This window comes from Meriones unguiculatus, chromosome 20 (assembly GCF_030254825.1).
Source record: "Meriones unguiculatus strain TT.TT164.6M chromosome 20, Bangor_MerUng_6.1, whole genome shotgun sequence".
Taxonomy (NCBI): Eukaryota; Metazoa; Chordata; class Mammalia; order Rodentia; family Muridae; genus Meriones; species Meriones unguiculatus.
In genome coordinates this window covers 49,624,433-49,647,922 of record NC_083367.1, presented here as the reverse complement: position 1 = coordinate 49,647,922, position 23,490 = coordinate 49,624,433, and the positions used below count along the sequence as shown (strand labels likewise).

Sequence of the window (23,490 nt, the reverse complement as noted above, 5' to 3'; positions counted from 1 at the left end):
CTGAAAAAGTACCTAACTTGAAATATAAAAGTGATTTGAGCGAAAAATTTAAGAATTATGGTAACAAGATCCTCTGTTTCCACAGTAGTCTCCAAGCAATATAGTTCAGAAAGCATTTTTTTTTTTTTAAAGGAGATTTTTGACAACTCTGAATAACTCTAAGAAGAAAATTTGCTTGAAGCCAGGGCATTTTTGTCTCCCAGTTTAAAAAAAAAAAAAAAAAATTGAAAAAGACCGGGATTTTGTTTTTGGAAACAAAACCAAAATGCCCTCAGCTTCTGGGGTCCCTCTGTTAACACACTCAGTGGGGGTCCCATTTTCTTTGACGCCCTGTTTTAATCCACCAGAGAGTTACTGCGAGTACTTGGCTGAAACGCATTGGGTGTGTGGAATCGGATCGGTTTCCCGACGCAGGTCGGTAGCCTTTGCCCAGGCTGCCCAGGAACAATCACGCGGGAACAGTCTGGGCTCCCCCAATCCACAGTCCCCTCCCGCCCTCCGCTTTCCAGATGCTCCTGAGAAAGGCGCTGCTGATGTGTTAAGCTGCTTGCCAGGTTCCCAACTGCAGGCTCCGCAGCTTGCTCATTTTAAGCATGAAGCATGGCCGGTAGGGGCCGGGGTAGTTACTTGCCGTGTTTGTCCTGAGCCTCCATTGGACCTTGCTTGCTTAGATTTAGAATTGGGTACATAAAGAGATCAGATTATAAATGAGACATGCATAAATGCAGTGAAAGAGTTTAGTTTGAGGCTAATATTTTGTCATAGTGGTGAAGATAGGGGTTTCTTTTGTTTTTGTTTTTTTTTTTAAAGAGCAAAAATACAAATGTTTAAAAGTCCCTTAGTAATACTTCCAACAGCCTAATTTGGAATAACTGGATTTCTAGAGGTAATATGGTGGTAAGGGGTTAGGAGACAGAAAGGTGAGGAAATTTCTGGCAGAAAAGGAAAGGAAAGGGCAGGTATGCAAGCCCTGTATCGGACGCTGGGGACTTGGGGCCCTGGAGGCTTGGAGACCCCAAGGGCAGAAGCTGCACTGGAAAGTGCTAGTTGCTGGGACAGAGCTAGGGCTGCTGACCTCTGCTTACTTGCTGAGTGAGCCGGACAGGTCGGTTCTCAGCCGTGCCACAGCCCCGCATAGTTTTCACAAGAACCAAAGCACTGTTTCTGTTTCAGTAGATGTTGCACACTGCTTCTAACAGTGAGCAAAGACGCAGTCTCTTGCAGTATGGCGTTGGAGAGCGGTTCATATGAGAAAACACGACCACCATTAAAAAACTGGGACGCCTACCTAACCCTAACCCTAACCGAAGGACATGCCATAGATTGCTTGTAATCCCCTCCCTCCTGGGCTGAGTTGAGGAGTCAGGTTAGGTCTTGAGCTAATTTTAAAGACATTTTGGAAAAGCTATGGTAAATCAATCTAGGAAACATTTGGCTATTGAAGGTTTAAAACATGCGTTTTAGTTGAACACAGGTCTTTCTGGCGCTAACACCAAGTAGGAAATGAGAAAAAAATTAAAACCAGAAGACTTTAGAAGGTGACAAACTGAAAAGCAGTGTGGGAGACTCGGAAGAAGCATTTTATGTGATAGAAGCACTCTGCGCCTTAGGAGCTCATGGTCAGTTTATAAAAGGCTCAAAAGATAAGACGAACCTATTTAAAAGACAGTGCCATACCCTTGAGTTGATGAGATTGTGTGTCTCCTTCAACTCTCCCCTTCCCAGCTTCCTTCCTTCCTGTTTTTTTTTTCTAGCCTTTAACACTCTTTCCCTTTCTATTCCCCATCCAAAGGTATGTAAATGATTGTGCCTTAAATTCTTTGTGAATGAATTTTAGAGGTTTTCTCAGGGTTCCCAGTTGGAAAAAGCCTTCTACATAACTTGAAAGGCTGATGTCCCTCTCAGGAAATGAATGAAATGATAACCTCTGACACCAGTGACCAGTCTGGTGAACCCTACCTTAATGCTTTGAATTCTGGAGGCCCCTCATCAGGCACAACTGTGAACCCCGTAACTGCACCGTCCAGCGTGGTTCAGCAGTGGTGTTCCTACATTACACGTTCTTTAAGTATGTCTGAAACTTGTTAGATTTAAGAAGTCGAGGGCTCAGAAGCCGCTCACTGTGTGTTTGATTTTTACTAGTAAACTTTTACAAATAAGCACAAACTTGTAGATAAAGTGTAATTCGCCATAATCCAAAATTTACAGATCTGTTCATTTTGGAGACTTGCATAAATAAAGCACTGTCCCAGTTTACATGAATACCTTTTCAGGTTACTTTATACTAGATTTTTAAGTAGTAAGTTTTCAAATTACAAAAAATAACTTTCAGAATTTTTGATTATTTATAATGTATAATATAACAAGGGTGGTAGTAATCCATTTCTAATATTAAGATGCTGTTTAGTAAATGCTTAGTTAGCAAACAGCCTGTTCAGAATGTGGAACTTGTTACACTTGGAAAATCCTTTTTTCTCTCCACCAGCTGGCACATTGTTATCCTTCTCAAAAATAAATACAAGCTTGCCTCCTTCCTGAGAACAACAAAAGAAAGATGAAAAATCTTTCCAAAATGATCAGTTTTGATTGACACCATTTATCACAAACAGCTGAAAATAATTCATTTCTTTTTGCATCGATTATTTTCAAATCTGAGCCAGTTAGTTTAAATTTATTTTTGGTTTTTCAGGATGAGAAGGGGTGTGATAGGTGTACTGTGTGGATTTTTCTTAATCCTAACATTTTGGTTTGTGTGAAGCACTGTGTGGGCTTACTTGGGGATGGGTGAGGGGTGTGCGGGCATGGTGGGGGAGGGTCAGCTGGTAGCTTTGAAGAAGGGAAGTGGTATCTACAGTTTTTCTGTAAACTACTTGTTTAAGAAAATGGGGGGATGGGTAGTGAGAGACTGGTGGAAGCCTTATCATGTTTCAAAACAGGTAGTAGTTTATATTTTAAAGAGACAAAGCATTTCTAGTTATTATATAATGCTTTTTGAAATATTAAATGAGGTGGCTAATATTGTTATAAACACAAATCCAATTTGAAAAACAAAAAAATGTTTTGATGCAGGGGCCCAAAAGGAAGGGTTGGGAGGAGCCCATTCCGTTCTTACAGCCTTTGGCGGATCTGCTTGCTGCTGTAGACTATAGGATGTCCGGGTCCAGTTAGACTGCATTTACCTTCCTTCCATGTGCCCTCTCCCACCTCAGCAGGCTGCTTTTTCTCTCCACAGCCGCCTCTCCGGCATCGCTCTTCACCTCCTCCCGCCACTCCCCTCCCCCTCTGCCTGAGTCTCCTGCTCTTGGGGAACAATCACCGCTGATTGAGGTTCACTCTACATTAGGCTGGAAAACTGGGCTGTAATTTAGGAAGTCATTAATCACATCTCCTCCCCCGGAAAGAGATGGCGGAGAAAGAAACCTGTGAAGTACAATTTCTTACTAAACCTCTCAAAAATGTTCTGATATGAGCAATACTAGTTGATAGGAAATTAGTAGCGATTTAATTTATTTTAAATTAAAAAATTTCAGGTTGAAATTAGATATGCTTTTGCCTTTTGGTAGGTTTATGTTACCAATATCTGAAGTTAATTGTTAAGTAATTAAGTTTAAATTTGTACTTGAGAATTACATATTGTCCTTCCAGAATTGAATATTAACGTCACTATGGTGGTTTGGTGCTATGGAATAGCAGAATGCCTATGGGGTGTGTGTGTGTGGGAATCAAAACGTCAGTTGATTTATTTAAATGGCTCCCCCTATGAGATTAGAGCAGGCGTGTGCACATAGACCGACTGTCGCGTTTCTAACCCAGTGATTCACAACGGCCCTTCGTGGTGTTTAAATAATACAAAACCAGTATTCTGATTGCTCAAAAAGAAATGTCCCAAATTGCCTTTAAGAGAACACGTTTGAGTTTTCCGTGTTCATTCATAAATTATTTTGATGTCAGCACAGATGAAATGGCGATTGGTCATCTCTTCCTCTTGCCAGCCCCTTAAGGATCCGAGGTGAAATTAGTAGCAAGAAAGCATGTAATTGACAAAGTCACGTGTGCTCAGGGGGCCAGAAACTGGAGAGAGAAGAGGAGAAAAAAATCAAAAGGAGGAAAGCACATTAGACCATGCGAACTAAATTTGTGATCACGCAAAATCAAGATGTTAGACTGATGCCGAAGATCACTCCGGTCCAAAGGGAAAGTTTTCATCTCTCGAGTTTGAAGCTGAGGGCCGGTGGGGCAACATGGCCGAAGGTTAATTTTCTTTTCTATTGTTTTACTGTGATTTCTTTCCTCTTTTCTCCCCTGCTTCTCCCCAGTACGCAGTTTCTCCCCTTTTCTAGCCTTGTCTTCCTTTACCCTAATACTGGGCATTACCTCCCACCCCCTTAGAGTACCATGGGGGCTTTGGCAAAACCTATTGTTACAGATCTCCAAAATGTTTTGTACCGCCCACACTGATTCACAACTTGAAAAGCTTTCAGGGGGCTATTGTTTGAATTGTGTGGTGTGATTACGCACAGTTTCAGTTAGTGAGCCCAAGAAAACTTTTATACACCTGCCCCCTCCCCCATTCTACCCTAACTTTAATTGAAAGTTAGGGGGAGGGGATACACATTGCAACTAACCCGGGATTCCCGTCTGCCACATGTGCGTTAACCAGAAATCCTAAGGATTTCTCTTTTCCTGCTTGCTAGACAGCCGTCTTACTGAAAAATTATTCTTTGTAAACTGGAATAGTATTAAGTCAGCAATATGTGAGTGAAGGGTCACATGGTGTAACTGTAGAAGGTTACGGAGCAAAGGAGAAAGATGAAAAAGTATGCGGATGTACAGAAACGTGGAAGCTGGTGTGAGCGATGCAGCAGTGTGGCTTCCCCTCCCCGCCTTTGCTTTTAACCCTTTTTTGTTTTAAATATTTTTTTAAGAAGAAAAACATTTACCAGGCTTTTGTTTACTACCTTCATTTTCTCTTTCCACAAGCAAAATTTTTTCTTTAGATGAGTGGAGTATAGAAATGCAGACTAACCGACTCTTGTCCTGTTCGGTGTCAGGCGGGGCAGGCAAAGGTGAAGAGCCAGAAAAGCTGCCTGAGCCGGCAGAGGACGAGCCCCAGGTTCTGCACGGAACTGGCCACTGTAAATGGTTCAACGTTCGCATGGGATTTGGATTCATCTCCATGATAAATCGAGAGGGAAACCCCTTGGATATTCCAGTGGACGTATTTGTACACCAAGTAAGCCAGACTTTTTAATCCCCATTTTACTGGTTTTCATGTGTGCGAGTTGGTGTGTAGTTATGTTAATAGACATAGAAAAATCTCTCAAGTATATGGAAAGATGGGAATAGTCATTAAAGTCAGGTGACTGTCTTGTTTTTAGGGCACGTGCAGGACATGTTTTTTCTGAGACATGTTTTTCTAAATAAAAAAAAATGAAGTCTGCTATTTCACTGACTGGGCTTGGGTTGGTATTATTTAATAAGCCTTTCCTTCATTTGACAATGAAATTGCATTGCAGTAATGTCCAGTATTATTGGCTTCGTAGTGCCTGTGCCTAATGGATGAATAGGAAGTTCAGGGAGAAACACTGGTGGATCTTTAAAGTTTTTAAAAGCCAAACAATTTGCTAGTCGTAGGAAAGTATAGGTACGCTATGTATATATATTTTAATACTTCTAATGACAGCACCACCTGTATTATTTTATCATTGTTTGTTGTGTAAGTCATTTGCAGGTTTATGTCAAAATAATTTGATGTATAGTAAAATTAATAGAATATTGTTAATTAAGTGTGGATTTGAAGAAAATCCAGAGAAGACTCTTGGTAACCAAACCTTTAAAAACTGTTTTCTCTTAGGTCACTCGTCAGGGGTACTGTCTCTTTAAGAGACCGCATTTTTTGTTTAAAAAAAAAAAAAAGGCAGCCAAATGTTGCTGTTTAAAACCTAATAGTTGGTTATGTGTTAAATTTCTTCAATTGCTTAAACTGTGTTACAGTTTTTAAAAAATTCTTGAATACCAAATGGAAGGTCATTGTTTTCCATTTTTTAAAATTTCCCCAGGAAACAATATTGCTTTTTTTTTTTTTTTTTTTTGTAAATCCCTTTCTATTAACTAAAATTGATTCAGGGTTAAGAGGAGTTTACAGTTTACAAGTAAAGGAAATAAAAATACTCTACTAAATTCATAGACATAATGAAGCTTATGAAAAAAGAGCTTTATTTTGGTTTACTATCTAAGTTAAAAGCAACTGAGTGAATTTGATATTGCATGTTGACTGGCATGGATCCATGTTTGAAATACTGACATTTTTCTGCTAAGAAGCTTGATACCGGGTTACTTGCTCTTGCTGACATTTCCACCCCATTCCCCAAGGAAGATCCTTTTAAACTACATCCGTAACCAGGCTGAGCACAGGGAGCCACTGTTTTAATCTGCGTGGTCTGCTGCTTCATAGCTTCCTGATTTTGCTGTGTGGTTGGCATTTTTCTTTCCTAAAGGCCTGGCTGTCATTACTGTCCGTTCACAGTGGAAGGATAAGCATATTCTGTGAAATGACACAATTTATAGCATAAATAGGTATACAGATACAGCCTACTAAGCTGGTGTTGCATGTTCTGGTATATTTTTTTAATTTCTTAGTTTGAAAAACTAAAATTGATAAATCTGTTTTCTTGAGTTCTTGCTTCCCCTTTGAATGCTTTTTAGGTTGTTAAATTGTTCTTTACGATGTCATAAATTTGTTTTATAGATGATAAATGAAAAATACAGCACTTTTTCTTTGTTTGATCACACCTTGTTATAATTTGGTTTTATTTGTTTGGGTTTTAAAATATATTTTAAAAATAAATAGAAATACATTAAAATCTTAGCCATCTTTTTATGAAGTGTTAGTGTCTAGACTTGTGCAGCATCCACTTTACACTCTTTGTTAAGATAGATAACTAACATTTCTATGGAGAGTGATTAAAAATAGATTGCTGGGAAATGTCATGTATCTGCAGTTTCTGTAGTGTAAACATTACTTTTTAATATTTCCCTATATATCTCTGCACATGTGAAAGGACGGTGGTTAAATGAAGGCTCTTAGCTTTTAAAATTGAGATTGACAAATAAATTATGCATTATGAGAGTTAATACACTGAAGCAAGCAAAATTCCTGCTGATTTTAGTCAAACAGTAAAAGTTAGATGGCTGTAAGTGAGATATTTAGGGGCCTGTGCACATCCCTGTACAATCAAGTTGTGGTTCAGAACTCTTTATAACATTTAATAACTTTTTAATCTAGCTATTAACTTTACCATAGAAGCATTTTAAAAAGACATGCTGCCAGGTGTTTTATGTTAAATTTCCTCCATTATAATTTTAGACCAGTATGCTATATAAGAATATGTATAAATCATAGTTAGACATTTTAAATGCCCAGCTAGAGCAGTGTTTGAAGTATTTATATGAAGTTTGTTTTTAACAATACTTTTTTATTTTGATGTGTCTATAGGTGATGTGTGTGTGATCGTATGTGTTGAGGTGCTCTAGTGGAGATTAGGGGACAACTTTGTGGAAATGGTTTTCTCGTTCCACCTTGTAGGTGTTGAACTCAGGTAACTCAGCTTGAGGGATGAGTGCTGGTCTCGTTCGTACCCAAAAGTACATGTGCTATAGTATTCCAAGCACATTCTTAATGTTATGTATTTGAGGAATCAAAATAAATGATTTTAAAAAATAATTTTATTTTATATGCACTGTTATTTTGCCTGCATGTTTGTCTGTGTGAAAGTGTCAGATCTTGGAGTTACAGAGAGTTGTGAGCTGTTATGTGGGTGCTGGGAATTGAGCGCAGGTCCTCTGCAAGAGCATTTAGTGTTCTTTATTGCAGAACCATCTCTCCAGCCCCCAAATAAATTTTATCCAGGGTCTTTAAGGTTTAAATTTTATGCCACAGCACCCACAATTTTTTTTTCTTTTTTGGAGATAATTTCCTACAGAGAATTGCATATCCTCCTTATTTCATAGCAATCAAGTTTTTTTTTTTGATAGGCAGTTCTTTGCAGTAAATTTTTATATAGCTGTGTGTAAATTAGTCACATTATTGTATTTAAAATCTGTTGGCATTAATGTAATGAAGCTTTCTTTAGTTCCTGTGACACCTCAGTCCTCAAGTTGGACATGTGCATAGGGTTGTACTTCCCCGTCTTTCGACGACATGGGATGAAGGGAGGAGATCTGCCTGTCAGAAGATAGTGACCATTAGTAGGCTAGAATGCCGGGCTTCAAGTGATTGCTACTGTTAACATATGATTTCAGTGATCAGGTTTTTATGGCTAGAAAATCAACATGTGTATTCTGACCTATGCTGATGATGTTCAGAAATACACATTTTATAAAGGATTAACAATATATAACTGCTAGATTTGTGAATTTTGTCATATTTCCTTTCTTTAGCTTGCTGCATGCTAGGCAAGCATTCTGTTCCTGAGCTCTGTATGTCTCCATATAATAAGACTTGCTCAAGAATCCAACGCAATGCACAGAGATTTGTTCCAGTTGAAGTACAAGTATTCCTGGCTAAGGGTCTTACCAAGAAATTTCATCAGCTAGAATACAATTATTTTGTTAAATGCTAATAACTAACACTCCTTCAGCATCTTTATATCAGTAAGTAAAAAAAATTGTAGCCAAGATCAGATTGTAGATAGAAGCATGTTTTAGTTGTGTGGACAGGGTCCCTGGCTTTTTTTTTTCCAGAATAACAAGATTTTGATAAGAAATATAATGGAAGACTTAGAAAAATTGCATGGTAATTAAATAATTTGCTTTTTTTTTTTTTTTTCGAGATAGGGTCTCTATTTGTAACAGATCCTTGGCTGTCCTGGACTTACTTTGTAGACTGAGCTGGCTTCAAACTCTCAGAAATCCACCTGCCTCTGCCTCCCGAGTTCTGGGATTAAAGGCATGTGCCACCACGTCTGGTTTATGTAGGTTTTAATGTGATTTCCTAAGACTTTATCTCACTTAAAACAAGATTTTAGATATTACAGTTCTTCTGACCTCTTTGCAACATATTTGCTTGGTGCTGCTTTTTCATACTTTGTTTGGGATTCTTTGGCATTGAATATGACATAAAACATTTTAATATAAACACCTTTGTCTCCCTCCCCCCCGACAGGGTTTCAGTAACAGTGTAACCGTCCTGATAATCCTGGAACTCACTTTGTAGACCAGGCTGGCCTCAAACCCACGGAGATCCACTTGTCTCTGTCTTCCAAAGTGCTGGGATCAAAGGCATGCACCACCACCACCTGGCTGCATTTTTTCTTTTTAGCTGGAGATATGGCTCAGGGGGGTTTTGTTACTTGCAGAGAACCTGGGTTCTGTTATCAACAGCTCTTTGTAAGTCTAGTCCCAAGATGATCTGACACCCTTGCAAAAACACCCCTTGCCCCAAAAAAACCACCAACAAAAAAAAACTCAAAACAAATAACAAATTTCTGGGCTGGAGAGAAAGCTCAGGAGTGAAGAACATTGACTGCTCCAGAGGTGCTTTCAGTTACTAGTGTTTTTCTTTTATAGTCTTTATTTCTAATTTGTATTTTTGTCTTCACAAATAATACAAATACGTGAATTACAAAGGTTTCATGTTCCTTTTATCACTTGGTGTAGAAAACCTCTCAAAGGGTAATGGAAATAAAAGAATTTAAAGTAATTATGGCTGAGTATAGTGATGCATGCCTGAAATCCCAGTTCTAAGAAAGCAGAATCAGGAACATCAGGAGTTTAATATCCCACAGCCAGCATGAGCTGTAGCCTGTTTAAAACAAACACACAAACAGAAAAAAAAAAATCATTGGGTAATGAATTTAAAGTGTTATGAAATACTGTTAGATATTTAGAAATGGCCACTATTAAAATACATGAAACCCTTAAGTATTGTGCCCCGGTTAGTACACATTTCTACATACTTTCAGTTTCTACAGTATTGCAATATTAAACTGCTGGAGAGAATGCTTATGTGTTAAAAGAACTTGCTATTCTTGCAAAGGGTACAGGTTCAGTTATCAGTATCCATATGGAGCAGCTTACAGCATATCGTTGACTCCAGCTTCAGGGGAGCAGGCATTTGCTTTTGGCATTCTAGCCTTTGTGTGTGTGCACAAACACACAAATAAAAATAAATGAACACACAAAAAAGCCAAAAAAGCATTTCAAAGAAATAAAAATCTCCATGCCTGGCATGGAAATGCATACTTTTCATCCCAGAAGCAGGAAGAACTCTGAGTTTGACCCCAGCCAGCACTGCTTAGTGAGTCCCTGTCTCAGAACAAACACAGTTGAGAGTAAAACAAACACAGTTGATAGTAATAATATATGAAGACGTTTATTCAATGTGTTCATGTTTTGGGGCTTTTTCTAATATCAGATTGCTAGTGAGCCACATTTAACTTCTGCCATATGCACATTAGCATGATTACATTTTTCACATGCTGAATAGATGGGGTTAGTATCGTTCTCAAGCCTATTTAAAATGCCTGTTTCCCTTCCTCACATGAAGGATCTAATCCTGGCCCTTGGGCTCAGTACGCAAACTACCAGAATAACAGTTTTAAAATCATTTTAATGGCTGTGGTGACTTGTGCTCCGGATCTGAGACAGGGTGATCTTAAGCTTGAGGCCAGCCTGGGCTACATAAGTGAAACTGTCAAAAAAAAAAAAAAAATTCAATTTACCAAAATTTTAAGATGATTTTTCTTAGTTCACCAATTTAGAAAATTGGGGTAAAAAGAGGTTAGTCATTCTCATTTTAAATTTAGAATTAAATTAGGTAATATTTAAACCATACATTTTGCATTTCTTAGATTTTTTTCCCCATTTTTTCTCCTTTGCTCACTGCCCCCTTCCACTTTTCCATCACCCATCTTTTGTTAATGAGCCCAGAGCCTTGTGTATGCCAAGCAGGAACTCAAGCATTGGGCTACCCTCACCTAAGAACTGCTTCCTCCAAGACCAGTTTTTATTTGACAATAAAGTTAGGAAAGTACAGGAATTTACCCATGTACCCACTGCACCCACACATACAGTCTCTACAGGCAGCATCTCTGCCTGGGTAGCACTGCATATAAGGTAGCTGATGGGCTTCCATTGACTTTAGTCCCCAGGAATTGATAGGAGACTTAGCCCTTAGCATTGTTGGCTCTTGGTTATTTGCCTTCACCTTTTTAAATGACTGTTCAGAACAAATGAACATAATAGATTGTTTTCTCAATAACTAGGTAGCTAACAACCCACTTCATCTACTGGTATCTAATATGCCTTTCACTTACCTCTGAGCTTTTGGATTTCATGAACATTTAAAAACTTAACCCATATTCAATATAGTAGGTAAAAAAAGAAAAGTCTTTTACACAGTACAGTAGTTTAAGCCTGTTAATCCTATACTCAGGGGGCCAAGGCATAAAGAGCCATCTGTCTAGCTTCTAGATTGGCCTTTGTTAATTTTATCTATCTATCTATCTATCTATCTATCTATCTATCTATCTATCTATCTATCTATCTATCTATCTATCATAGTCTATTCACTTTATTTCCCAGTTGCAGCCTTCTCCGTTGTCTCCTCCCATGCCCACCTCCCTACCTCTTACCCCCTATACTCCTCCCCTACTATCTGACCCTAGCCTATCAGGTCTCATCAGGACTGCCTGGACCCTCTTCCTCTGTGGCCTGGCAAGGCTGCCCTACCAGGGGGAAATGATCAAGGAGTGGGTAAAAGAGTTCATGTTACTCCTGCTCCCTTTACTAGGGGACCCACATGAAGACTGGGCTGCCTATCGCCTACATAGGAGCAGAGGGTCTAGGTCTTCTTGCATGGTCCTTGGTTGCAGATTGGTTTTTAGTAAACTGAACAGTCTTCAACCTTGGGTAAAAAAAATGTTGCATAATATTGAAAGCTTAATTTTTATTATAGTGAACTCTAAAACTTTTATAGTTCTATGATAGATAATGTTTAATGTATAACACAACTGTAGTTCTAGCCACTCAAGAGGCTGAGATAGGAAGATCACTTGGACCTAGAAGTGCAGGCCTATCCTAGGCAACATAATGAGACCTTATCTAAAATATGTCTTCCACCCGCCTGACACACAAACTGCCTGAAGTATCAGTGTATAAACTGAGGTTTGGAAGTAACTTGGTATATAGATATTTTTGTTTTAGTAATTTGTTGCACTGTGTGGTTTTTAACTGTTTTGTAGGTATGTATAATGTTTATTTTTTTCTTCAGTATAAGCTAAAGGTACTATTGTAATCAATATATTTTAATAACTGTGTTAATAACTGTTTAATTTTGTATGTGACAAGAATATAGACTAATAGACTGATATATACTCTGGGAAACCAATAAGTAAACCAATTAATCCTATGTATTAGACATTCGGTTGAGGAGGAAATTATCAGTGTAATGTAAGTAGGGACACGAATGTAGTAACTTTTTATACCAATATTATGCAGGTTCATTGTTACCCTATATGAAAGACTTAGTATTTGATAAATGAAAAGGGCTTAGCTTTTGTTGTTTATTGTTGGGTAGTAAGGGAAAAGCACTGGGTTTGGGGCCTTGAGGGCCACTTGATGGGCTTCAGTATTTTGGGTAGTTACTTCTGGCAGCTTTAGTGTTCACATGATTGAAATATGGTTCAAACAATCTCCTATTTTAGAGAGGTAAGGTTAAGATAATTGACGCTGACATTGTATCTATGAAAATAGTTTAAAGTCTGTAAACAATGCCAGGTTATAGTTTAAAACTTTATTTAAGCAGTATGTTTTTCAAACGCCTGTTATAAATTTTATTTATTTTGTGTTTCATCTTTGGTTTTGAACTACAATTTATATATTTACTAATATTTACAGATTTCCCTTTTCTCTCTTTCATATACACACACACACATGCACACACATATTTAGATGAGGTTTGACAAATTGTATAACCACTACTCCACTCATAATGTGAAACATTGTCCTCATTTCAGGGGGTCCTCTCTTGTCACTTTTGAAGAGGTTCAACTGACCAGTTATTTATCTCTATGTTGTCTTAACTGGCTAACTGACCAGTCCTTTAACTTCTCTCAGATAACCTCCCTCCCTCTCCCTCCCTCTCTGTCTTTATGTATTTCAATATCCTTTGTCAAATAAGGTCCGTATTGATTTCTACTTTTTTCTTATCTGTTTTTCTTTAGGAATTTCAATCTGCTTAAAAATTACCATCACATGAGGAGCTTTTGTTCCTGGGAGAGGAGAGATCAATTGTATGCAATTTACTGATCTTCCTCTTAACTGACTTATGATCCTTTCCTATACAATATAAACTCATAGCTTACCTTCTTAACACAAGAGTTAAGCTTACCTTAATAACCCAGGTGAGCCTTTTTTTTTTTTAGGCTTTTTCATACTGAATTGAGAAGATTGTGTTTCCTTGTCACTGATCCATAATTAATTTAAGAAATTAGTACTCTCTGTGGTGGTTTGAATAAAAATAGCCCCATAGGCTCAGATTTTTGAATGCTTAGTCACCACAGAGTGGCACAATTTGAAAGAATTAGAAGGATTAGGAGGTGTGGCCTTATTGGAAGAAGTGTGTCATTGGGGGTGGACTTTGAGTTTCAAAAGCCCATGCCAGACCTAGTGTGTCTCAGTGTCTCAGTCTGAGGATCAAGACGTAATCTTTTAGCTACTGCTCCAGCACTGTATGTGCTGCCATGTTTCCTGCCATGATGATAATGAGCTAAACCACTGAACTGCAAGTAAGCCTCTAATTAAATGCTTTATTTTTATAAGGGTTGCTTTGGTCATGGTGTCAATAGCAATAGAACAATGACTAGGACACTAAAAAAATTGTGGTTCTTTCTTTAATTTTTCTATTTCATAATTTTACTAGTCAGTGTCTGAAGTATCAAGGTATAAACTGAGGTTTGGAAATAACTTGGCATATAGATACTTTTGTTTTAATAAATTGTTCTGTGGGGTTTTTACTTATTTTCAAGTGTATATAATGTTTATCTATTCTTAGTATACACTAAAGGAAAATACTATTTTAACCAAACTGTTTTGATAATGCTGTTAATAATTGTTTACCTCTGTACATGTCAAGAACAGACATAAATGTAAACAAATGCAAAGCACTCACTGTTGGGTGATACATGAAAGGATTCTGTTTCCTGGCTTTCTCTCTGTGTCTTTAAAGTTTTGGCACATTTTGGGGCTGGAGAGATGGATTAGTAGGTAAGAGTGCTTGCGGTGCAAGCAAGAGAACCTCACTTCTGATCCCAGCACACGCTTAAAAAGCCAGGCATTATTGTGTGCACCTGTCAGCACAGCGCTGAGGAAAACAGTGTCTCACTGAGGCTGACTGGCCACCAGCCCAACTCCAAACTCAGAGAAAGACTGTCTAAATAAAGAGACATGGACCCAGCAGGCCACCTCAGATTCCGTGTGGCCTCGCCCGTTCACACGTACACACTCCACACGTGTCTACTACAGTCTCACGCACACACGCACACACACATCCGGCACGCTTGAAGATTGTTTATTACTATTACTCAGAAATGACAAAGGGTGTATTTTTTTCTGTTTACTATTCAGTTTGTTATTTGCAAAGTCAAATTATAGGGCTCTACTGATTTTATTTGGAATCTTAGGACAGGCATATTAGTTGATGCCTATAATCTTAGCACACGGGAGGCTGAGGCAAGATACCCAAGTTCCAGGCCTTGGATACTGAGATGATACATAGTGAGTTCTAGTCTAGTCTGAGTTATAGAGTAAACCCCTCCCTCAAAAACAAAACAAAAAGTTGATTTAAAAAATTTCTTTTAAAGCTATATACAGGGATGAAGAGATGGCCCAGTGGTTAGGAGCACTTGCTCCTCTTCCAGAGGCCTCAAATTCATTCCCAGCACCCACATGGCAGCTCACAGCTTCTTATAACAATGGTTTTAGGAGGTCTGATGGATCTGGATTGCAGGCATTTGGAATCAAGTACACCACAAACACACACACCATGCTTGCGTGTACACACAAATTTACATAGAGGTAAATTTCCTGTTCTTAGTAGTCTTAAAGCATAGTTTTTAGATTTTGCAGAAAAACTTGCTTTGGCCAATTTATTGTGTTACTAACTACAACCTTGTTTTTTCCAGTTGCCTTTTAAAGTCTTTTGTTACGACATTTTACTTTTAAACATCAATTTTAGCTTAAATTTATGGCTTATATTAACCTTAAAGTTGATATTTAAAATACCATTAATTTTCTAATCACTGTAAGGTTTTATATATATAGTTTGTGTTATAGGATGTAAAGATTTCATGTAAATTTCAGATTACTTTTACTTTGGCCACACTTGTTCATGACTTTTTCTTTCCTTCATTTAGCAATGAATTTCTTCAGTTATTAACAATAATGACTAGGATGTTTACAGATCCTGTAATACCTAAATTCTTTCATTTTAGCGTACAGCAAATTAATTTTCTTTAGGTTAGTCAGTAACAGAAGTATGGCAACAAAGGTTGTATCTATCACTTTAAATACTTAAGTCAGTAATACAAAGTTTTTATAAGCTTTTTCTTAAGTATGCTTTCAATACAATATGGAAACTCTACTTCTTGCAAAGTAGTTATGCTTTTCAGCAGCTACTTTAATTAGATCAAGTCTTACAGATGCATACCTGACACAGTTGGCTCAATGTAAATCTTAATGTTAAAGTGAAAGAGTCCTTTTCATTTAAAAAATATTCCTTTTTTAGAATTGGTTAAAACCATAACAAAAATTCATTCACAGTGTTGACTTTATTTATTTATTTAATTTTTAGGTCTTTGACATAAAGCTTTTTAGTTGGTTACTAAATCTAGAAATTTGCACATTTCTCCCTATTAGCTATTTCCTCCCTCACACCATTGAAGGTTTTTGAATGGTGAGGAATTTGCGCCCTTTGGCTCAGGTTGCAGGCCCACTTGACTAAGTCAGAGAGGCCTGGTCAGGACTATTCTTTGCTTATATTTTCTTGGGGCTACTTGTAAATCCTACTTTTCGTTCCAGGTAAAATAAAGTAAAAACAAGCATAAAAGCCACTTTTCCTATTGGATTTAGTAGTTGGTGCTTGATTGTGACTTCGTGTGAGTTAATTTCACTGTCTTGTTTTACTGAATTGCAGTTTATTTGATGTATGTAATTTTATTTAAATAACGTCTGTTGGCAGTAAAACACGTTGTAGGATAATTGCACCTTTGAAATGTAGTGATAACTTTTGAGAAAATTGAATTAATTAATTTGGATTATAAAAAGGCCCAAAATATTTTATTTTGAAGTATTTAATTTTTAATATTTATCCTGACTTTTTCAGTTTTACCCAGTCAATGGGTTTATAAATTGTGCCAATAATGGTGCAAAGATTTTACATCTAGATTCAGATTTAAACAACACAAAACACTTTGTTCTTATCTCAGCATCTCCTAAAAGTATACAGCTCTGGCTCCAGAGCTCAGGACCACCCATTACCCTGGACACTGGATACTCCTATTTATTCAAGAGGTTTGTGAAGTAGCTCTGTGCAGTGGGGGATGGGTGTGTATCTGTGCAGAGCTCACAGTTAAGGTGTGTGATTTTTACCCCTGCAGAAGCATCAGCATTGCTTATAAACTGCAAAATGTTGTTGCTGATACATCTAATTTATAGTAAATGCTTGTTATTTCACGTCAGTGCTTGTTGTATTTATTTTTTTGTACTTTAAAAGCTTATAGTGGACTATTTGTAACCTCAGTCCTCACAGCTTTCTAGCTTGTAGGCGTCATCCATTGGCTTTGAGCTTTTGTTTCTTCCTGCAGAAAAGAAAGAAAACTTTCTCTTTGATTGCCTAAGTTTAATGCCTTCTCTTTTAGTCAGTCACTGATTGCACTGAAGTGGACATTAGAATGAGTGAGGTATCAGAGATTTTAGTTTATAGGAAATGGTTACTGCAATGTGCTACTTAATTCACTTATTAGTTTTGAGTGATTATATTTTTAGGAAGCTAAAATACTGATTATTAAATAGATTTCTAAAACAACACTTAAAATATATCTGTGTGTGTGTGAGAGAGAGAAAACAAGTAAAGCATGGGTGGGTGAAGCAGTGTGTGAGAACAAATTTGTTGAGTCTCCTTCCATATTCATGTGATTTCTGGGATCAAACTCAGATAGCTAGCCTTCTGTGGCAAGGGCCTTCTGTGCTGGGCCATCTTGTTGGGCCCTAAAATAACAGTTTCAAAAATTGGTACTTGCATGTTTATTTTTTCTATCAGTTATCTTTTGGCATTATTTGAAGTTTCTAAATTGCAGTTTATTTCTCAAAACTTAAAATATAAGAAGATAAATGAAAAAGACAATTTGATAGAAATATAAAAATGTATTAGCTGTTTATAGTTCTTATTCTTTTCATCACTGTAAGATATAGCCAGGAGTTTGAGGAAATACTATCTCTTTCAACATCAGCATTTTATTTTGGAGTTAAAAGAGAATAACTGCTAATCCTAATGTGGTGGCTTATTCCTGATGCGTAGTTTACTGTGAGCTATTAAATGTTTAGATTTTGAAACTGTTTTTGTTTGTATTTAGAATTCAGAGACTTGAGTTGCATTTTAAACATTATCCACTATATCACCAAATAATGAAATTTGTGAAACAATTCTGTTTTTTTGTTTTTTTTTTTTTTTTTTAAGAGAGAGGGTTTCTCTGTGTAGCCCTGGCTGTCCTGGAACTCTTCGCAGGCCAGGCTGGTAAACGCAGAGATCCACCTGTTTCTGCCAAAGTGCTGAGATTAAAGGCCTGCACTACTACTACCTGGCTGTGAAGCAGTAATTTCTAAATTTCTAAAACACAAAACTTTGATTGATTTTTAAAATGTGTTGTTCTTTTGATATTTCTATGTAAATGGGTCCTTTTAGAAACTTCTAAGAGTAATAAATATGAATCTATTTGTATTTTTCTACATGCAGACATCCAGTTAGACCAGCACCATTTGTTGAAGATGCTGTCTTTTTTCCATTGGTTTTGGCTTCGTTGTCAAAAATTAAGTTTCCATCGGGTGTAGGTTTACTTTTGGGTCTTTGATTCAATTCCAATGATCCACCAGTCTGTTTCTAAAGCAGCCACACTAAATTTGTTAGAAGAAAAAGTGGGGAAGAGGGCTGGAGAGATGGCTCAGAGGTTAAGAGCACTAGCTGCTCTTCCAGAGGTCCTCATACCCATCAGAATGCTAAGATCAAAAACTCAAGGGATGATGCATGCTGGAGAGGATGTGGAGAAAGGGGAACCTTCCTCCATTGCTAATGGGAATATAAACTTGTACAACCACTTGGAAATCAATATGACCCTTTCTCAGGCGATTAGGAATAGCGCTTCCTCAAGACCCAGCTATACCACTCGTAGGCATATGCCCAAAGTATGTCCCACCATTCAGTAAGGACATTTGCTCAACTGTGTTCATAGCAGCTTTATTTGTAATAGCCAGAATCTGGAAACAACCTAGATGTCCCTCAATGGAAGAATATATACAGAAATTATGGTACATTTACACAATGGACTACTACTCAGCAATTAAAAACAAGGTAATCATGAAATTTACAGGCAAATCGTGAGAACTAGAAAAGATCAACCTGAGTAAGGTAACCCAGAAGCTGATAATATGGTATATACTCGCTTATAAGTGGATTTCAGCCATATAATATAGGATAAACATACTAAAATCTATAGTCCTAGAGAAGCTAACAACAAGGCGAACCCTAGGGAAGAGGCTGAAACCTCACTCAGAAGGGCAAACAGGATAGACATCAGAAGTAGGAGAAGACAAGGGACAGACAGGAGCATTCCACAGAGGACCTATGAAAGACTCTGCCCAACAGGGTATCAAAGGAGATAATGAAACTCATAGCCAAACTTTGGGCAGAGTGCCAAAAACTTTATGGAAGAAGAGGGAGATAGAAAGACCTGGAGGGGACAGGAACTCTATAAGGCAACAAAGCCGAAAAACCTGGGCCCAGGGGTCCCTGCAGAGACTAATACTCCAATCAAGAATCTTTCATGGAAAAGACCTAGACCTCCTGTTCACAGGAAGCCCATAGGCTGCTCAGTATCCAAGTGGGTTCTCTAGTAAGGGGTACAGGGGCTATATCTGACATGAACTCAGTGGCCTGCTCTTTGATCACCTACCCCTGGGGGTGCAGCCTTGTGAGGCCATAGAGAAAGACTATGCAGCCAGTCCTCATGAGACCTGATAGGCTAGGGTCAGATAGAAGGGGAAGAGGACCTCCCCTCTCAGTGGACTTGGAGAGGCATATAGGGGGAGAAGAGGGAGCGAGGGAGGGTGGGATTGGGAGGAGACGAGGGAGGGGGCCACAGCTGGGATACAAAGTGAATGAATTGTAATAAATAATAATAATTAAAATTAAAAAAAAAAGAATCGTCCCTTCACATTTCTGACAGATGGACATTCAAGCTCTATTTCTGGTGATCACTGTCCTGCTGAGATGGGAGCAGTGCCCTCTTTGGTATACTTATTCCTCCGTTCATGTATCTGCATTCACTACTACCTTATGAAATAAGTGCAAGTTATTTATGTTGGAAGAGAAGGGCAGGAAGAGAGAGATGTGCAATGTTATAACACATGCCAAAGATTTTCTTCTAAGTCTCAGTCAGATTTAGAAAAATACATTAGCCAATTCTGTTGTTTGACAGTCATCATGGTGCCAGGAAAGGTCTTTAGATTCTCCTTGCTAAATATTACCACCTTGCCTATGTGTAGTTCAGTTAAATAAAATTCTACTAAGGTGAATTGGAACAAGTAAAATGTATCTATCTTATCCAGTTCCTAGGGGAAGGCTTTCTTTGTTGTCCTTTGGTTTTGTTTTTTAACTTACCTTAAAACATAATTACAAGTAGGAGACTTTGCAAGCCTCTCCTAGAACAGTTTCAACATTGTTCATTATTATTATTCATTACAATTGATTCACTTTGTATCCCGGCTCTAGTACCCTCCTTCTCTTCCTCCCCTGTTCCTCTCCTAATCCACTCCCTAGCAGTCTCAGCAGGACTGTCTGGATCCTCTTTTTCTGTGGCCTCGCAAGGCCACCTCACCAGGGTTGTTGATCAAAGAGCAGGCAACCAAGTTTATGCCAGTGACTGCCCCTGCGTCCCTTACTAGGGAACCCCCATGGAGACTAAACTGCCCACAGGCTACATCTGTCAACAAAACAAAACAACAGTCTTCAGACTGCGAAAAGTTCCTCACCAACCCTACATCTGACAGAGGGTTAACATCCAGAAGATATAAAGAACTGAAGAAGTTAAACACCAACAAACCAAGTAATCCAATTAAAAAAATGGGGTACAGAGCTAAACAGAATTCTCAGCAGAGGAATATTGAATGACAGAGAAACACTTAAAGAAGTGCTCAGCTTCCTTAGTCATCCAGGAAACACCAATCAAAACGACACTCAGATTCCACCCCTCAGAATGGCTAAGATCAAAAATTCAAGTGACAGTACATTCTGGAGAGGATGTGGAGAAAGGGGAACCCTCTTCTATTGCTGGTGGGAGTAACCTTGGAATCACTTTGGAAATCAATCTGGCGCTTTCACAGATGTACCACTTCTGGCCATATATACCCAAAAGATGCTCAACCATACAACAAGGACATTTGCTCAACTATGTTCATAGTAGCTCTATTTGTAATAGCCAGAATCTGGAAACAACCTTTGTAGGGTAAATGTGTATTGTACCCCACCAGGTAAACTCCTGTGGTGAAATGAGAGTCTAGCCTTGCCAGGCCACAGAAGATGATGATGCAGTCAACCTTGATGAGACCTGATGAGCCAGGGTCAGATAGAAAGGGAGGAGGTCCTCCCCTATCAGGGGACTAGGCAAAGGGCATAGGGGGAGAAAAAGGTGGGACTGGGAGGAGATGAGAGAGGGGACTACAGTGGGGATACAAAGTGAATAAATTGTAATAAGTACATAAAATTTAAAAAAAACTTCCAAGAGTGATAGGATTTTTAAAGTTGAGCATGCATGTTTGTTAAATGTATTTTATTTAAATAAAGTATCGTAGACTACTGTTATATAAAAATTTTCCTAGCATCTTCATAGACTTGTAGGTGTTAAAAGGCAATGAATGAGATTTGATTGTGTGATTTTGTTACTGTTCATAACTTAGTTGGTAAATGTGATGTGTGTGCACATGTGCATATGTATGTTTATTTGTGTGTGTTGTGTTATTATAAATAGGAAAGAAAAATCATCCTATTTTTGGTAATAAACACTAAATTTTATGATATGATTAAAACCACCTTTAAAGTTAAATAAAAGATCGTTATGTTTAACAGAAAGTTTATTTAAGTGTCTGTTAATAAATGGATTATCAGTTTAAAAAAATTAGGATCCCGGGGTAAAGTTTGTAATTAATGCATTCAATAGATTATTACTTTGTCCACATTGACATTTTTTACTATTTTGTGTGTATGTCCTTTAACAGTATTTGTTTCTATTAATTATGTCTTCACATAATGATGTTCCTTAGAGTTGATTTTTTTTTAAAGATGTGTTTGTGCTTGTTTAATGTGTAGAGGTGTTTTGCTTGCATGTATGTGCATGCAGTGCATACGGAGTCCAGAAAATGGTGTCAGATCCTCTGGATCTGGAGTTAGAAATGACCACGATCCTTCATATGGTGCTGGGAACTGAACTCTGCTTCTCTGAAAGAGCAGCAAATACTCTTACTCTCTGAGCCATCTCTTCAGCCACTTGAGTTGAATATTAAAAAAATAAAAATAAAAAATCTAATGATAAAAAACTCTTAATTTGGGGGCTCACAAGCACTTAATAATTCTAGCTCCAGATGATCTAATGACCTCCTCTGGCTTCCATGGATACTTGCACACATGTGACACACACAAATAAAAATCAGTCTTAACAAAGGAAGTTAGCAGCTTCTGTTAAATGCTGTTAAAAAGGTTTTAGTGGAAGAAAGGAGTATGGGGGAGAGAATGTGAATATGGATATGAGAATGAGTGACTATACTGTTTTTTATTGAGACAGGAGTTTTATTTTCATATGAAGCAGGCTCGTTAATCAAACTGGCTGCTATGGAAACAACTTGACTCCAGGTTTCAGCTAATGAGGACACTCAGGAGTCTGGGAAACAGAAAATTTCTTACTTTTAGATCTTTCCTCAAGTGACTGAGTGCTCCAAGGTAATATATAGTTTTAAGATGGAGAATTCCTGACTTGGAACAAGGGATGTGTGGGAAATTGTTTTGTTAGGTGATAATTGTGTTTCCATCCTGTCTCCTGGTCACTGTTGCACCTTTTGTGTTTCTACAAGTAATTCAGAGTTTGTGATCTTCAATGCTAAATATATATTTAAAGTCTCATAATGGAATGATGCTTTCAGAGTAGAATTTAATAATTTAGAATAAATCTCTATCTCTGTGTTATGTGCCTGCATGAATTTATACACTTCACGTGCATTATTGAGCAAGAAGCAGAGACAATGGATTCTCTAGAACTGGAATTATAGATGCTTGTGAGCTATTTAATATGGATTCCTGGGTCCTCCACAAGAGCGCAGAATAGATTTTATACAGGAGAATTTATTATTATAATTTACATTTTCAGTTTTAAATTATAAGTTAAAGGAATTACTCAAATTATTCATTTTACCATCTTTCAATTTTTCCCACTCCATCGTTGTGATGTGACCTGCCACCAGGAATTATTAGAGCCCTTAGCAATGTCTCTCCTAGTCTTCTTTCCCTACTCTCCATCCATTTTGAGACAGAAGCCTGATATTAGGAAGAGGTTGTCACTCAGCAGCCTGGTCTCTCCAGTAAATGTGCCATTCCTTAGAGAAGAGGCTAACAGCAGCTAACAAGAAATTCAGAATTCTAAACTAATTTAGAATTTATTTTTGACACAGTCTTCTTATTGCTACTAAAAAAAAAAAAATCTATTTTATATGTTTAAGCCCTGTGAACTCAAATCTGCTTCTTCCTTCTTTTCTCTTAAGTTTAGTTAAGTAGTTTACTTCTTTTTTAAAGGCTGTGGCCAGTGGCATAAGGCATACACATGGTGACCATGATGGAAGTAAGACTTCTGAAAGGCTCATGTTCCTTCTGTTGTGCTGCAGACATTTCTGCTGAGCATTTCTCCTTCACAGACATTCATATACACTTAGGTCTATTGTCCTTGTTGACCATAGTTTGAAGAACTTAAGCAGTATGATCTTATAATCTTACAGTTAACTGAAACAAGATTTTTAGATGTCATAATTCATATCTGAAAGATAAAAGTAGTTACATAATGTTTATTTATTTTGTTACCAAGGAAATTAGGATTTTTCTTTCTTATTTTGGTTCTTAGTCTTATTAATAAAATAATTTAGAAACTGACTTGGATACTTGAGGACAGTTTTATTAGAATT

At 37.7% G+C, this 23,490-nt stretch overlaps 1 protein-coding gene across 1 annotated transcript in view; it reads left to right on the top strand.

Moving 5' to 3' along the window:
• Positions 1-23,490, top strand: part of Lin28b (lin-28 homolog B) — a 96,816-nt gene that overhangs the window by 1,113 nt on the left and 72,213 nt on the right. The window contains exons 2-4 of the mRNA XM_060373321.1: positions 348-607; positions 1,906-2,068; positions 4,998-5,233. Coding sequence (XP_060229304.1) covers positions 348-607; positions 1,906-2,068; positions 4,998-5,233 — 659 coding nt within the window. The remainder of the gene's footprint in view (positions 1-347; positions 608-1,905; positions 2,069-4,997; positions 5,234-23,490) is intronic.